At 40.4% G+C, this 17,196-nt stretch overlaps 1 protein-coding gene across 2 annotated transcripts in view; it reads right to left on the reverse strand.

The window, feature by feature from the left end:
- Positions 1 to 14,166, reverse strand: part of LOC124148647 (ack-related non-receptor tyrosine kinase-like) — a 177,738-nt gene extending 163,572 nt beyond the window's left edge. The window contains exon 1 of one of the 2 annotated variants that reach the window (XM_048394060.1): positions 14,003 to 14,166. In XM_048394060.1, the coding sequence (XP_048250017.1) occupies positions 14,003 to 14,075 (73 nt within the window). In that variant the 5' untranslated portion in view covers positions 14,076 to 14,166. Of the gene's footprint in view, positions 1 to 5,800; positions 5,912 to 14,002 lie in introns of those variants that run through there. The other variant, XM_048394066.1, reaches the window with a different exon arrangement.
- Between the last annotated feature and the right edge of the window lie 3,030 nt (positions 14,167 to 17,196).

Consider the following 17,196-nt stretch of genomic DNA (forward strand, 5'->3'; position numbering starts at 1 on the left):
TAATCGACTACGCAGGGTTACTTCACCATATTTTGAATATACGCACAAGTTTTATTTTTGTAGCGTATCTGTAATGTTCATTGCGTATTATTTTACTGCGTATTTCTGCATTTCTGATGCGTATTTTACGCAGATACGCAGCTTATCTGGAGCTCTGTATAAGTTTGTGGTGGGGCATAAGTCACATCCCACACATAATTCTGGCCAACCCTGGATCTTTATAAAAACAGGTTTCTACTTTCTGGAGGATACAGCAGCAGACATCTTGAACACACCCCATGTTTGATTATCACCAAAATAAAAAATGTTTTTCAAACATTGCTATCAATTGAGATGTAAACATTTATTTTGACATGAAACTTACTGTGATTAAATGCCATTTGGACAATTTCACGATTTTAGCATTATTCTATGCCATAATAGAAAAATTATCAGAATATTTTAGATAACTATCAGTCAACATTCTAAAAATTTAACCAATCTGAAACCCTGACAACACAAAACAAGCTAAACACACTAAATTATTAACTATTGTATCCCATTTAGTTGCTCAAAAGACTATATACATCTATTCACAAAGACAATGATTCACTATCAGTTGAGGTTTAAATGGAGGCATTTAAACAAAAATGTCAACACCGGAGAATTATCAGTCTCGATTATCTGTCGAAACTGATTCCACCTTGTGCAAAAGTAAAAACGGTGGTGAAACTAATATGACTGGATCGCTGAAAATCATCTTTTAAAATTTGTAGAAGATTCAGAATCACCAGGTGTTTTAGGAATTACATTTTCCTTGTTTAGATTTATTATTCATCTTAAACTGATATGATCAGGTGAATTATCCCTGAAGGAATTTTGCCTAATCTCAACATACTAACTTTGTCCCACGTACATATTTGAAGAATCATTAGTAACAATGATATACTTAACATTATGTTTTGGAAGCAATTGTCCCAGAAATGGGTTAATCACTACATATGCCAGAATCATAAATGTCTTCACCACACGAACCTGAATATGCGGAATTTTCTCTCAACAATCGGATCTCTACCTGGATATAGCTACCAGTACTATCCAAGTATCCAGTGATTAGCCCTGAAATAGCCGCTGTCCGGTGTTGGCCTGGGGGGAATATAGATCTATGTGTAGCCTCTCTCTTCAGGGATCTGCCTTGATTACCAGTCCCACTATGTAAACAGGAGCGGAATCCTATAAAGCTGATAAATTAGCAGTGTAAGTGATTGGTCTTGACAAGTACATGATAACTAGCCATACAGCACTGACATGTCTGTTGACAGGTGCTTGTCAATTTCAACCCCACTGAAATTAACGAAGGTAATTATGAAATTCACAAGATTTAAAACAAACATGGAAGAACTAAACCTTAACATGATACTCAAACGCTCATACATCTCAACTTGGCTTAATGTCAATTTGGAAAAAGAAAAAGTCTAATATATATAGACAGACACACTACAAAAAGAGGTTAAATAACACCCAATTCTTTCATATTTCTATAGTTAATCTGACCTAACATTACTATAGTTAATCTGTCAAGGCAATTTTAAAGAATCTGGGGTTCTTTAACTTCTTTTGAGTAGTATATATTAACGCTAATTTCAAAAGACAAAACAAGAGGTATCAACGGATGTAAACAATACATTCCTCTCATTAAGCCCATCCCATCACGTGATTAAGGCAAGGGCGTGCCTGATGGCGGTCAAGCTCAAGTAGATTTAGAATGGCAAATGAGTCACAAAAAACAAACATGCCCCACCAGCCGCATCACAAATACCTGTTACCATGGTTACTTAGATTTGGTCAGTTACAACTTCATCATTTCGGTTGTTTTAATGAAGGTATAGCTGACTGTCTATCCTCTAGTTTTCCATTCACATCATTTATAAAGATATGTGAACAAGGATTTGAGAATAAATCACAGGCATGGTATCTACCGTATTCATTGCAATAAGCACAGTGGGCACTTGGGAAACAAACATTCCAAAGAAGGACACTTATTAAAACAAGCGTTTTAATGAAACTAAAACATTTTTTTTAAAAGTCACAAGGCAATTCGTACACTCCTTCTACACTGATATGTCACTTTGTTGAAAAAATATGTAATTTTTATAAGAAAACAGAGCTGTCGTGTCAATTTCGGGAGCTTTTTGGAGCAGGACGTTTAACTCAGCAAATATCATACCAGAGCTGCAGATAAATACAGTATTTGCATAAAATGCACAAACTAATCCCCATAACCCAATCAATTTTGAGTTGCTTGCATACAAATATGCATGAAGAAATCTGACAACCCAACAGTAATACACTGTGTGGAATTATCCAACGTAGCTTTTTCAGCATACAAATGTGTTGACAGATCTTTTCTTACTGACTGAAAACAGCATCAATGTATATACATGACCTCCGCTGCAGTGAACAATGCACTTATGTGCAACATCTTGTAACCTAGACATGTATCACTGTTCTGAGGTCATGTGACTCATTGGGGCAGCACACGAACACGCTAATTAGAAGTTACCCGAAACAGCGTAGAACTAGAAGTATTATTTTAAAAACGAGGAACCCAAAGGCAGACTTTTTCAAGGCTGCATTTCAATACTGTGCAAGGCTGAAGTGAGTAATAAATAAATCACTACACTCGTCCCCATCAGAAACCATAGTGTTTCAACTTGTGTATTTCAGAATGTATATATATATATACAGTTGAACCTTGTAATGTCGAACTCAAAGTTTCAACTGTCACTCCCTTTCACTCATTATATACACTGAGAAATACACTCATAATAAAAACGTTATCTAAAGGTAACTCGTCCAGTAATTCCAATGTATTCAATGGACTGGATCAACTATTTCCTGAAAGCTAAATTTGACTTAAAATTTGTATGATTTTTGTCATTGTATCTCAATGTTTCAAATCAATCAAAGGTGGATTAATTTCTCATCGTGTCTTTTTGCTCCAGTAAATCAAATCAATGAACCAAAAAATACAAAAGTTTTGCCTAACTATGATGAATGCGATTACCTGTTACAGGAAGGTAGGAAAACCCAGAGAAGGAATAGACACTTCCTGCTGCTCTAAAATCTGAATGTAATTAACACATTTATCTAGTCCTCATTTCCCCAACAAATCCGTTATTAACCACAGGACCTTCCCTCCAGCCACCGATGTGTAGCAGGGCATGTGTCCATCTTGAGATCAGTTTAATGACAAGTCATCCAATATCAGATCATAGGGTGCTGTTTGAATCCCTGCATAGGAGGGTATTTTGTAGTCTGTCTCTCAGTCCCTGAGCCATGTTATTTTCACTTCCACCCACCCCTTACTGGTAATGCTATAGCCCTAAATGAAGCAAGTCTAGATTTGCCAGAAATTCACACCCATCTCACTGGGGCTCCTTTTCAGTTTAAATGTTGTTTGTTTCTAGCAAAATTATATATTTTCAGAGACTAAGCATTAGTCGAGGTTTATCGCTTATATAAAAATACAAAGTTGGATCATCATGTGACCGCAAAACAAAGCCACAAAAACACACCAAAAAAGAACAGTTCAGCAAAAAAAATATTACTGGTCGATCTACCAAACATGAAGTACCGTATTCGACGTAATAAGCGCCCAGGGCGCTCTCAAAATTAGAAATAAGGGGCTCTTATTAGAATGTTATTTTGGTGGAAAAAAACAGAGTTGAAAGATAAATTTCGTGGTTTATCCTGACAGCCTGAATATTTCTGTACGACAGATATATTTTTCCAGAATTAAATGCCCATAATTAAGGGTACATATAACACACGAGTGCGTATTATACGCGAATAAATAAGTCTTGTGTACATTGATCAATCGGAAGGGGTGCTAATTGGGATTGTTCACTAGCCAATATCTTAGCAAATGTCGCCGTGGGCGCTTATTAGAACGGGGCGCTTATTACGTCGAATACGGTACTTTGATACTCAAAGGGATGTTTTCCACTTTATCTTGGCATGTGGAAAAGATTGATTTCTTCGTTATAAGGTAATAAGATGGTATCATCGTGTGATTCATTACCGTTGTCAATTTCTATCTCCATACTGATGTAGTACTTATCACTGCTTTTTCAGATGATTCAGTCCTGGTAGAGTTGTCTCCCTTATCCTTCTCCATCGCAGAGGTTTTATTGGAATCAGTTGAGTAAAAGCCATAATCAATATTGCCTTCAAATGTAGAACATTTGAGTATGTTGATCTGTTCGGTTACTACCGGGTACATGGAAATAAGGAATGCAACTTCATTAGCTTCAACATCATCCTGAACCATTAGTATATTAATGTTGGAGCTCTGCAACACCTGATGAATTCATAAGCAGGGTTGTACGCGAAGCAGAAACGTCCAGTATGTACAAATGTATGGAATGGACGCAAAAAAATATATATTGCATCTCGAAAGATGCACAAGAATATGCATTGTACCAAATTCTTGACAAGAATTACAATGGTCCTGTGATTAAAGAAATGACTAAATCTTACAGTACATGCAGTACACTACACCACTTCATTACTTTACAATGCCCTCATATTTCCCTTAAAAACCCTTGGAATTAGTAAATGGGGGTCCTCTTGACCCTTAGTTTTTAAGGTCAAGGCAAAACCCTGCATACGTTTACGGAACTGAACAAATGAATAATCAGTATTTCATCCAGTTTCACTACAGCATCACCTGAACATGCAGTGCTCAAAAATGAAAGTCAAAGGGCCCTTCCCCCCACTCAACGGCTTGAATTAAAAGCTTTTGTAAGTGAAGCCTATTTTTCAAATAGTGATACTGTCGCGTGCTGCTTTATCAGTAGCGTCAAACAAACATAGCGGATAGGTGTCCGGTATTTAATGCATGTGTACCAAAGATAAAAATAGAAATAGTCCATCAAGTGATACTCAATTTAAGCAAAAATGGGTATCTAGCAGTAGACAATGTAGACAACATGGTGGAGCCTGTTCAGGTGTCATAAAAATGAGCATGGATTTATTTACGTCTCGCTACTGGCAACAATATTAAGTTACAGTATAAAATCCCCAAAAGAACATGTTTACAAAGTCTTGCATTTATCCATTCAATAAGGCCTATCTAACATTTCTCAAACATGAGCTGTGTCATGTGTCTTATAATGATCATAAAATTCTCTCAACGAAGAAATGACAGTACAATTATCATAAATTTGACTGTTTTTTAATAATCTGTGTGTGTTGGGGGATGGGGATGTGAAAAATATGTTACTTTGTGTGTGTGTACGTGTGTGGAAACTGTAACATACAAAGCCTCTGTGTGTGTGTGTGTGTGTGTGTATGTGTGTGGTGCTGATGGCCGGGGGGGGGGGGGGGGGGGGGGGGGGGGGACATGATAGCCAAGGCTTATGGTACCATGTATCTTCTTATACCGTCATTAATTAATACATTCAGTAACTGCAATTGTTGGCTGAAATATCATCAGGGAAAGATTTCCGTCCCTAACGCATACTTAAGATTTTAACAATAATCAATAATTTAGTTAAATATGTCCAGAACCTGTTCAACAACGTATTTAATACTTCTAGCCAGGGGTTATGGTGAAAAACAATTCCAGGTTTACGGGCGAAAGTTTTACCATCATCTGCGCGCGTAAATTCAAAGGCATCGTAAAAAATATAAGCCTAAAGTAAAATCGATAAGACGCATAGTCCTACCTGTCTGTGTATCTGCACGTTACAAAGTGGCCCTTACTGACACCAATCTTGAAAGAAGCAGTGCGAATGAATTAAAAATATCGACTCACCTGAAAAGACGTATTGAATGTCGTCACTGTCAACGTGGCATCAGCAGATAATCGATTAATGAGTCATAATCAATGTCGTAATGTCAAATGCAAACATTTCCTCGCGTGCGTATGTGATGGAAACAAATGCCATTCCAGCGGCGGAAACAAGTGTGGTGTAAGGGAGGCAACTCTAATTACCATGTGAACAATGTGTTTGTAAATCGGTAAAGCACACGACCACCATTCATTTAAGAATTATATCGATATGCTTATCAGGCAACAACGAAATTGTCATTGTACAAGTTGACATATCAACTTAATAAGTCGTGCATTTGTATACCAGCAAATTGATTTAAATTCTTCAACACATGTTTTTCTTTTAAGAGTCAGGGTTCTCTGTAGAATCCCCCACACATATCTCCATTTTAATGTTGCAGTTACGTGCATTGTGTGGAATTGAAAGTGTCACTCTGTACTAGGGTTAAACATCTATTGCCGGACCATCTCGATCATAAAACTTTATGATTTTTGAAGTTCAACTCATTTTACAACATATGTTTGCAGAAGGGTTGGCGCCATATGTTTGTAATATGTACACATGGAAGAAATATGTAAACAACTATTTACTGACAACAGTTAGGAACTAGTCCTGCACCATAACTGTGGAATATATTTATTTTATTAAAAAATATATTCTAGAAACGCATACAAAACAAGCCTAGCCAGCTCTAGTTAGCTCTATTCGAGTCCAGAAGGGTATTGTGTCATATAAGATTTCATAAACTAAATGTTAGTCTAGTTAGGAACATGCAGGCAAAATACACAAGCAGTTCCACGTATTTTCAACTGGTATCCAGATTGACATGATCGTAGTAATTAATATACATGCCTTTGAAATGGCCCCTTCTAGAATGAAATGCTCCTTGTCAAATCCGGGACACTGTAAAATGTGGAATTCCTGTGAAATATATCATGTGAAATATATCATGTGAAATATATCATGTGAAATGCTGAGCTTGCTTTGAGTTCGAAGCTTGAGTCTGAGTGGAACCGCATCGGGTGCAGATTTTCGTGGTTGTAGAAAATATTCAAATGTGGGTCCTCCTGTGAAATGTGGAACACCCTATAAAATGTGTCTCCCCCTTTAAAATGTGGAGCTCCTATTACATAAATGTATCCCTGTGAAATATTGGCTTTCATTTAAATGTAGGCCTCTTTGTGAAATATGGAGCTCCTATGAAATGTGCGTCTCCCTTCCATTTGACATGGGATCAGCTCCCTGTAAAATGTGGGTCTCCCTTCCATTTGACACGGGATCAGCTCCCTGTAAAATGTGGGTCTCCCTTCCATTTGAGATGGGATCAACTCCCTGTAAAATGTGGGTCTCCCTTCCATTTGACACGGGATCAGCTCCCTGTAAAATGTGGGTCTCCCTTCCATTTGACACGGGATCAGCTCCCTGTAAAATGTGGGTCTCCCTTCCATTTGACACGGGATCAACTCCCTGTAAAATGTGGGTCTCCCTTCCATTTGACACTGGATCAACTTCCTGTAAAATGTGGGTCTCCCTTCCATTTGACATGGGATCAGCTCCCTGTAAAATGTGGGTCTGCCTGTGAATTGTGGGTAAAGCTGTGAAATGTGAAACAATGAAATGTGAGTCTCTTTGTCAAATGTGGTGGCACGTGTTACTTGACTCCTGAGAGTTGCTAGTGATGCGGTTCTGTTCCCCCCCCCCCCCCCCCCCCCCCCCCCGTAGCACATGTAGTGTCTCCCAAGGCAAGTGACCTCGTTTGAAATGTGTATCTGTTCACCCAGCAGTGAAGGGGTACCAGGTAGGATGAGATGGTAGTGTGAATACTAAACGTCTAGCGCCTCTGGGGCAGCTTGAGTTGTATACTCTCCAGGGAGCTGAGAATGAATTCGAGTGCAAACTGAACTGGTTGTCCGGGTAATAATGTAGCGTGTTGAGCATGCTTTGGGGTGTGGATTTGGCGCATAATAAATATGCACATTAAATGCGGATCTCCAATGAAATAAGGGTCTCTTTGCTAAATGTGGGACTGCTTGCGGAATGTGGAATACTTGTGCTATGTAACACATGTTCAGAGACGTTTGCCAAGGATCAGTGGAATGTGCCGTTCTGCATAGATAGATAAAACTCATTTCACACGACAATACCATGGACGTTTTTCACATTATTAATATTTCCGTCACTAAATAAATATACTTCTTATATGAAATTCCAGAGTTATATATACAAACATTATCTACCGACGATTTCTAAACTGTCATTATGTTGTTTTAGCTTTAACGCCGCGGGAGAAAACCAACAGAATTGTGGTGTGTGTGGCAGGTTCTTACAAGCTAAGTCTTTTACTCATATCCCGTGTATCTATCAAGACGCAATATTAACAAATATTAACATAAGCAGAGAAATAACATCTTGGCAGGGCGACAAAGATGTGGCGGTCGAGCGATTAAACATATCTTTATTACAGTTTATCGAGATTGGCCAAATCTCAACTGTCGTGGTTTACAGCTGAAGTCGTACTTCATGAAAACAGCGAGGACACTTTATCAGTAAGGGGCACATGGTTCGTGTATGACGGAAAACTTTTGAAGATAAGACGCACTCTTTGCTGGTAGTCAGAATTTAGCTGATCGAGATGTTTGACGGAGAGCTGCAGATGTTCACGTAACTGAACCTTCGTTACCAATCGTTTTTCTCCGTAAACCCCGGACGGCAATCGGTTTGTTCCGGAATGACCCGAGTGGTCACGAATGCTGAAGGCAGTGATATAAATGGCACAAAAAGGAGAAAATACTTCTTTAGAAAATAATGTGTTTCAGAATATAATGTATACGATTAAATTGGCCTTCGGTTTTACAAAACAACATTCTTCTTTGATCATGTTAGGTGTCCTGAATAACGTGTGTGGTTAAAAAAGTAACTGTTACAGGAGACATGGGACCGCCCCCGTGGTCAAGTGGTAGAGCGTCCGCCCGGACAGCGGAAGGTCCGGGGTTCGATCCCCGGCCGCGTCATACCAAAAGACTTTAAAAGATGGTAATTATTGTTACCCTGTCTGCTCAGCATTAAAGGTCTAAAACAAGGACTGGTCGGCTCAGTATACTGTGTCTGAGTGGGGTATTCATGTTAAACTGCGGCATGGTATCTCAGTGGGCTAACACTATAAAACCGGCATTTGCCCGGACTAGTACAAGCAGCCACACACACATACACGTGCATGCACGTCGCTTTATAGGTGCAATAATCTTGGACGCGACGTAAACCCAATTTCACCTCAACTCACCATAAGAAAGGGAATTGTCCCATAAGAAATTTAACTGGATGGGTTTTCAGAATAGCCCAAAGCTGTTTCCTCATTTGTTTTTGTTTAGTTTGTGAGATCAAAGTGACCACACACAGAAGTCAACTAACTGGACAACTGACCGATCAGCTATCTGCGGCTGTGGATCATCTGTTTGGTCGGTGTAAACGTTCAACGACAGAAGTGTTTACAAAGCGAGCACACGTGGAGCAGCCCCGAAAGGATTTAGTCGGGGGACAAGGATGTATACCGAGGATGGACACGTAGGTCCCTAACTTCGCGGTATTTGGCCAGGGACGAGTGTTTATTTGACGAGTGTATGGATTGGGGAATCGGCCGTTGTCGCAGTAGCCACAACATGGGACGGAGACGGGTTGGTTGACTGTCATTTAGTTTCGGAAATGAAAATTTATGGTTATTTTGTCTGTTAATATATAATAGAAAGGAGCCCAGAGAATATCTTTATACAAAGTGAAGAAATTTAGACTTGCCAAACTGCATTGTATTTTATATTGTATCAGTGTCGGTTTGAGAGACTGACGGGTTGAATTATTTTGAGACTGATGTTGTGTTTCTGTTGAATGCTCTTCCTTTATTAGGCTTAGCTTGTCGAAAGAGGCGACTAACGGGATCGGATGGACAGGCTCGCTGTTTTGGTTGATGCATGTCATCGTATCCCAAATGCAAGGATCGATGCTCATGATGACAATCACCGGATTGTCTGGTCCAGACTCGATTATTTACAGACCGCCGTCATATAGCTGGAATATTGCTGAGTGCGGCGTCAAACAACAAACAAACACACAAATATTAGGCTCAGAAGGCCCGATATTAACATTTCCCTCACTCATTCATTTAAAGGTATCCGATATCAATCATATCTTCATCAATCCTCACCCTCATCATCAATCACCACTATCGTCGTCTTCATCGTCATTCTCATCATCATCATCATCGTCGTCGTCGTCATCATCGTCGTCGTTGTCGTCGTCGTCGTCATCATCATCATATTGTATTGATGTGTATTTCGGCGTGCTAAAGATCACTAATACAAAAAACAACATGTCCATGGCTAGGGGAGCCTTCATCGATTAAATTTGATCCTACAAACATGAAACACAATTTTATCTTAACTAATTGTGGGATGCCAATAAGCCCAACAAAATCACATGCTATCAGCGGTCACTGTCACGCCTGCACTGTACAGTGTACACGTGTTTCGGTTCGGTTCCATGCTGGCTGTCGGCCTGTAGCCAGGGTCATCAAGCAGCGATGAAGGAAATCCGCCGACACACTTTACCAGGATACAACCAGCGCTAAACATAGAGTCAGCCAGGGCGACTTCTGACACTCAAGTGGAGATGAATAACGCGCACTGTTATACTGATGCAAACAATGCTGTGATAGTACAAATTATATTTTGAAAATAAGTTAAGATATTTCTGGCGTATTTGTTTAAAATGGTTATTCCCGTAAATTAATGATGTTATGCATTTGTGAATGAATTCACATAATTTCTATTTTTAATTATCATTATTAATATAAATATCAAGAGGCAGTAGTACATGTATCAGTGGTAGTAGCAGACATGGAAAACAAATAGTAGAAGTAGTAGACATGGTGGCAATAGAAGTAGAAGTAGTAGACATGGTGGCAATAGTAGTAGAAGTAGTAGACATGGTGGCAATAGTAGTAGAAGTAGTAGACATGGTGGCAATAGTAGTAGAAGTAGTAGACATGGTGGCAATAGTAGTAGAAGTAGTAGACATGGTGGCAATAGTAGTAGAAGTAGTAGACATGGTGGCAATAGTAGTAGAAGTAGTAGACCCAGCAGGTGTATCAGCGTCCGGCATGTTAACAACATCAAACCGCCGCGACTGATTTAACTTATGCATCCCCTCTCCGGTGGTCGCGATCGTGCCTGCAGTTAATTGATTTCCTTTCTAAGTCGACAACGCCCACCAGTGAACCATTCATACCAGACAAAATATAATTAAAGTCAGACATCCCGTCCTTGATGTATTGTGGTGTCAGTCTTGTCGAGTTAGCATTGTATACACTGCGACCGCCCTGGCCTTACAACGCCGAGCACTTCAGTCACCATCTTAATCTTCATCATCATCAACATCCACATTACGTCATCATCATCACTCCATGTACATCATCATCCCCACCATCATTTCCATGATCATCGCCCAATGACATCACCATAATACATCATCATCAGCAGTAGCAGCATCGTTATAATCAGCATCGTTGTCATCGTCATCACTCACTTCACCTCTACATCATCGTCGTCAAATGCGTCAGCTTAACTGAATCATCATAATTCACTCCATCCTCATCACCTTCATCACCATCATCACGTAGCCACCTTCATCCCGCCATTACCCTCACGAAGTCACCACCGCCTTCCCGTCATCACCATCATTACGTCATCACCTTCTTTACGTGAAAACATTACGTCAGCATCATCATAACGTCATCACCTTCTTCACATCAGCACCTTTTTAACGTCATCACCTTCACGTCATCACCACCTTCACGTCAGCACCTTTTTAACGTCATCACCTTTACGTCAGTACCACCTTCCCGTCATCACCTTCTTTACGTGATCACATGACCCGTGAAGATCCGGGGTAGAATAGGTCTTCAGCAACCCATGCTTGCCCTAAAAGGCGACTATGCTTGTCGTAAGAGGCGACTAACGGGATCGGGTGGTCAGACTCGCTGACTTGGTTGGTTTGTTTGGTTTGTTGTTTTACGCCGCACTCAGCAATATCCCAGCTATATGACGGCGGTCTGTAAATAATCGAGTCTGGACCAGACAATCCAGTGATTAATATCATGAGCATCGATCCACGCAATTGGGATCGATGTCATACATCAAACAAGTCAGCGAGACTGACCACCCGATCCCGTTAGTCGCCTTTTACGACAAGCACAGTCACCTTTTACGGCAAGCATGGGTTGCCGAAGACCTATTCTACCCCGGGATCTGCTGACTTGGTTGATGCATGTAATCGATCCCAATTGCGTGGATCGATGCTCATGATATTAATCACTGGATTGTCTGGTCCAGACCCGATTATTTACAGACCACCGTCACATTGCTGGAATATTGCTGAGTGCGGCGTTAAAACACAAACATACAAACAAATCATATAGCTCGAATATTGTTGTGAGCGGCGTTAAACAACAAACAAACAAAACGCTTACATCCAAAATTAATGTTGTGATATTGTAGGCGGAATATGGTACTACACAGAGAGATACCGAGAAGGCCAGGGTGCGCGGGCATTCGACACTCTGACCACCAACTCACCCAAAGACCTGTTCTGCTACAGTGACTTCCCATACCCAAGAGACTCCCCCCCCCCCCCCCCCCCCCCCTTTCCGACTCACGAAATGGTTCACAAATATCTCAACCTCGCGGCGTTAAACAACAAACCAAACCAAAAAAGCGTGATCACATTACGTCATCACCACCTTCACGTCAGCACCATCATAACGTCATCACCTTTACGTCAGCACCACCTTCACGTCAGCACCATCATAACGTCACCACCTTTACGTCATCACCACCTTCACGTCAACACCGTCATAACGTCATCACCGTCTTTACGTCATCACTATCATTTCGTTATCACCTTCTTCACGTCATCACCATCTTCTCGTCTTCAAAGTCATCACATAGCATAACTTCCTCATCATGGTTACTTGAGGATCATCACCGGGTCATCATCATTGTAATAATCATGATCACCAGTATAAGCATGTCAGAACTCCTTATATTTACCTGTCATCACAAATAGGGGCGGTCGGGTAGCCTAGTGGTTAAAGCGTTCGCTCGTAACGCCGAAGACCCGGGTTCGATTCCCGACATGGGTACAATGTGTGAAGTCCATTTCTGGTGTCCCCCGCCGTGAAATTGCTGGAATATTGCTAAAAGCGGCGTAAAACCATACTCACTCACTCACTCACTCATTCATCACAAATACCTTTCATCATAACCAGACCGTGGATTACATCATTAGTATTTTCCTCACATTTGTTGTGTCAACCTTGTTGATATCACAACACTCAAACCAGTTTACACCTTTGTGATTTCCTTGTCAAAACTGATATAAATTCGTGTTTAAAAAATTCAACCAGATCGTTTCGACATTTAAATTCAATACCCATTGTGTCACCTGAATCCAACAGCTGTCCCGCCACCCACGTGGTGTGTGTTCATTCAGCATGTCTATTGCTCATTATTGACGTATCTCACTTACACATGACTAATATCGACAAGCCATTATAACGAGCGTGAATTTAGCGATGTCAAGTATATTTGATATCCTACCATTATACCACTCCCATGCCTTAAGCTGGTGTGAAATTAAATCAAATAGGTGATGCATAACTGTCTCAAATTTAAGTGGCGCATTTTTAAATTTGACAGTTTCATTTAGTGCACGGGTACGATGACAAAACATATTTCCTTACTGTGGCGTACAATTTGCACTAAAATACACACCTAAATAGGATATTATTTAAAAAAAAATGTTTTTCACATAATATATGTATTGGGTAAGGCGGATTGGAAGTTTTAGTAGTATTGATGAGCAGAAATCACCTTTAAATCCGATATAATAACACGTCTTCCTCGATGCGACGTGAACGTGGCACAGGTAGCGAAATGTACATGTATGAAATCGACAAGTTGTTGATTTCATAACTCTCCATCAATATGACATATCAGCTGCTATGAACAACAACTGACCCACAGTAGTCGTTCAGTGCACTGATAAAATAGCATGCTGGTCTGAATGGCAAGTCGCAACAGCAAATCGACTGACATGAACCTTTATCTCAATTGTAACACTTGGTAATCACTCACTGTTTTTCTTCCTGAATGACAGACGGAAGGACGAAGACCTTCTTCTCCTTACTTCTCTTCTATCCAGCGACATCGTTGTTGATTGAGTATTTAGTCCGATATTGACTTGACTAACTTTTTCACAACTACCCACGAACTTCCATTCCTCCCACAATCAACGAGGCGACATGAACTTCGCTTTAACGCGCATAGTCGTATACGACAAACTCCCCCGACATAACACTCTTCTCAACACACTGCTAATTTTCTTGATAGTTATCGCTAATTTTAACGCCGCCGTGTTATACCAACAGTGGAATAGTATTTGCTTACATGGCTGTGTGTTATAACAAGAATGGTGCATTCTGGTAATCGGGTCGCGAATCCGTTATATTTACACTAAAGATAAGTAGATCGAGTTGATCAAGCCGTCGATTGGTGGAGCTTTCTTGTGCATGATAAATTTTAAAGGGCTAACGTTTTATATTGGTGTGACGTGAATGGTGGGTATAAAGTTATATTTGGAGATAGATACCAGATTGTTTTTTGGGGGAACGGTTGTTTTGGGGCAACCATGGAGCTTCTTGTAGTATAGGATTTGGACGTGAGAGGAAATATAGACTTCTAAAAACACCTGCACAGCTAGAGTTAGTTAACAGTTTCATTTAACTCCTGCAGAACTACAAGACAATCTGTGATAAACCTCAAATCATTTTTCATTTCAAATTTTAGTCTACACAACTACACGGCGGGGCTGTTGTGATAGAATAACGCTTAGTCTCTTAAAATATATAATTTTGACAGAAACAAGCAACTACATTAAATTGAACGTGAACCTGTGGAAAATCTAGACTTGCTTCATTTAGGGATATAGAAGTACAGTAAGGGTTGGGCGAAAACGAAATTAATATTGTTCAGGGACTGTGAGACAGGCTACTGTTGTGAGTGAGTGAGTGAGTGAGTTGGGTTTAATGCCGCTGTTAACAGTATTCCACTCATATCACGGCGTGTCAGCTTAATGTGGGAGGAAAGCCCTAAGTGATGCAGGTCTCGGACGTTTACCACTTCGGTGAAACCCACGAGCACGGGTATGGTGCTGACAAACCTAGAAACATAATCGAGGTGAACCGGGATTCGATCCCACAATTATAGGTTTCTGGCGTGCCCAAGGGACGCAACTCTGCACAGCGAATCGCGGCGACTAAGACGACTGGGCCACCCGTGCCCCCTAGTGTTGTGATATCTAGGGACGTACAGTTATGGGTGAGTGAGTGAGATTTTACGCCGCTTTCAGCAATATTCCAGCAATATCACGTCGGGGGACACAAGAAATGAGCTTCACACATTGTACCCCAAAAATGAGTTTACTTTCCAATTTGAGTTTCGATTACACTAAACTACACAACTGTTTTCGTGAGTACCCTTCCATTAGCGACGTACAGCATTCATCTAAAATCACAACAGAGAAACCCTCATCTATCGCACAGGCGCTGATGACATTTTCTAGATGCATACCTTTCTTAGCATGCATATGCTAGAGGTGTCGGAACTCTGTTAATATTCCAGACAATAATCTTCATTTGACACACATTCATCATTCTTAATCTCTGGAGATTTGACCAGAATACTCAAAGTAAGTCAGCAGATGCAAAGCCTCCCCGCTTCCCCGTTCATGCAATTACTGTAGCTAAACCTATCTACCATCTTCACCAAACTCATCCAAAGCGCGTTTATCAATCCAGTTTCAAAGTTGGCAAAAACAAACTTCGAGCCCTTAACGAGAATAACAAATCAACAACGAGGGTGTCTCCAGCTGATTTTGTAGACATTGGCTCAGCTGCAGGAATTCGTAACTTTAAAAAAAATATAAAACGATACTGACCCATGTATCCTCCGGGGCCGATACAAACGGAAGAAGCCTTTTAGGACCATTTGTTTGTAACATTTTCAACTGTTTCAAGATACTTAATTCAAATTTCAAAATACTAAGTTGAAATTTCAAGAAACTAAATTGAAATTTTAAGATTTTAACTTGAAATTTCAAAGATTGTATCTTGGAAAATCACCTTAGTATCTTAAGATTTTAAAATAGATTCTTGAAATTAAACTCATTATCAATAAACTTCAAGAAAAGAAAATCAAGTGGCCCTAAAATGGTTCCGTAGATACATGAGTTAATATGTTTTATTGTATTTAAAGGTACGTGTTCCGTGGTTCATCTGATGTAGGTTTGCCTTCACTTGACGGGTCAGTAGTTTGGGTACTTACACTACCATATAAAGCCCGCGTAATTATCTTTCAGATAATAACATCGTTGTTACCAAGCGCCCTACACCAAGTAACCCGATACCGAGTTTGAACTACCTTGCGGAACGTGAAAAGAAACACATTCGGTTTTGTTTGTTTACAAAGGGAACGATGTCGTGACAGTACGCTGGCTGGAGAGGGTTCAAGTGTATGGTTGTGCTTATAGGACAATGGTACTTAAACTTCTAGATGCATATATACAGACGTGCAGTTGTACACAAGTTTCAGCATCCGTGGTTTAACATCATCCAGTGTGGTATCACCCATCTGTCTCTGTCAGCAGGAAGTATATACACATGGATATATTGTTTAAGTATCAGCTGGTGTAGGACCTATGCCCACGTCAGTAAAGGATATACATTTGTTTAAATATCAGCTGGTGTAGTATTTATAATGAATCATCATCAGCAGCAGCAGCATCACCACCACCACTGCTGCTTCCGCCACCGCTCCCACTACCACCACCGCTGCCACTGCTACCACTACCACTGCTACCGCTACCACTGCTTGTGTTACCGCCGCCACCACCGCTCCATCTACCACTACCGCTCCAACTACCACCACCGCTGCCACTGCTACCGCTACCACTGCTTGTGCTACCGCCGCCGCCACCACCACCACTACTACTACTACTACTACTACTACTACTACTATTGATTTAACTACTTCCACTACAACTGATGCTATTACTGTTATAAATACTGCTGCAGCTACTGCTGCTATTAGTACTGCATCTATTCATATTGTTTTATGTTAATAAGCATATCATTATAAGTTCCAGAGAAAGCCATTCAGTGTATGTGTGCAGTATTTGTGTTCAAATAACATCGGATTCTTTTGTGTGTGAATGTACTCTCGGTATAAGTACAACTTCACGTGTGCACTGCATGATTTTCCATCCATCAACC

The sequence above is a fragment of the Haliotis rufescens genome, unplaced genomic scaffold (genome assembly GCF_023055435.1).
Source record: "Haliotis rufescens isolate VD_foot unplaced genomic scaffold, xgHalRufe1.0.p SCAF_13, whole genome shotgun sequence".
NCBI classification, from domain to species: Eukaryota; Metazoa; Mollusca; class Gastropoda; order Lepetellida; family Haliotidae; genus Haliotis; species Haliotis rufescens.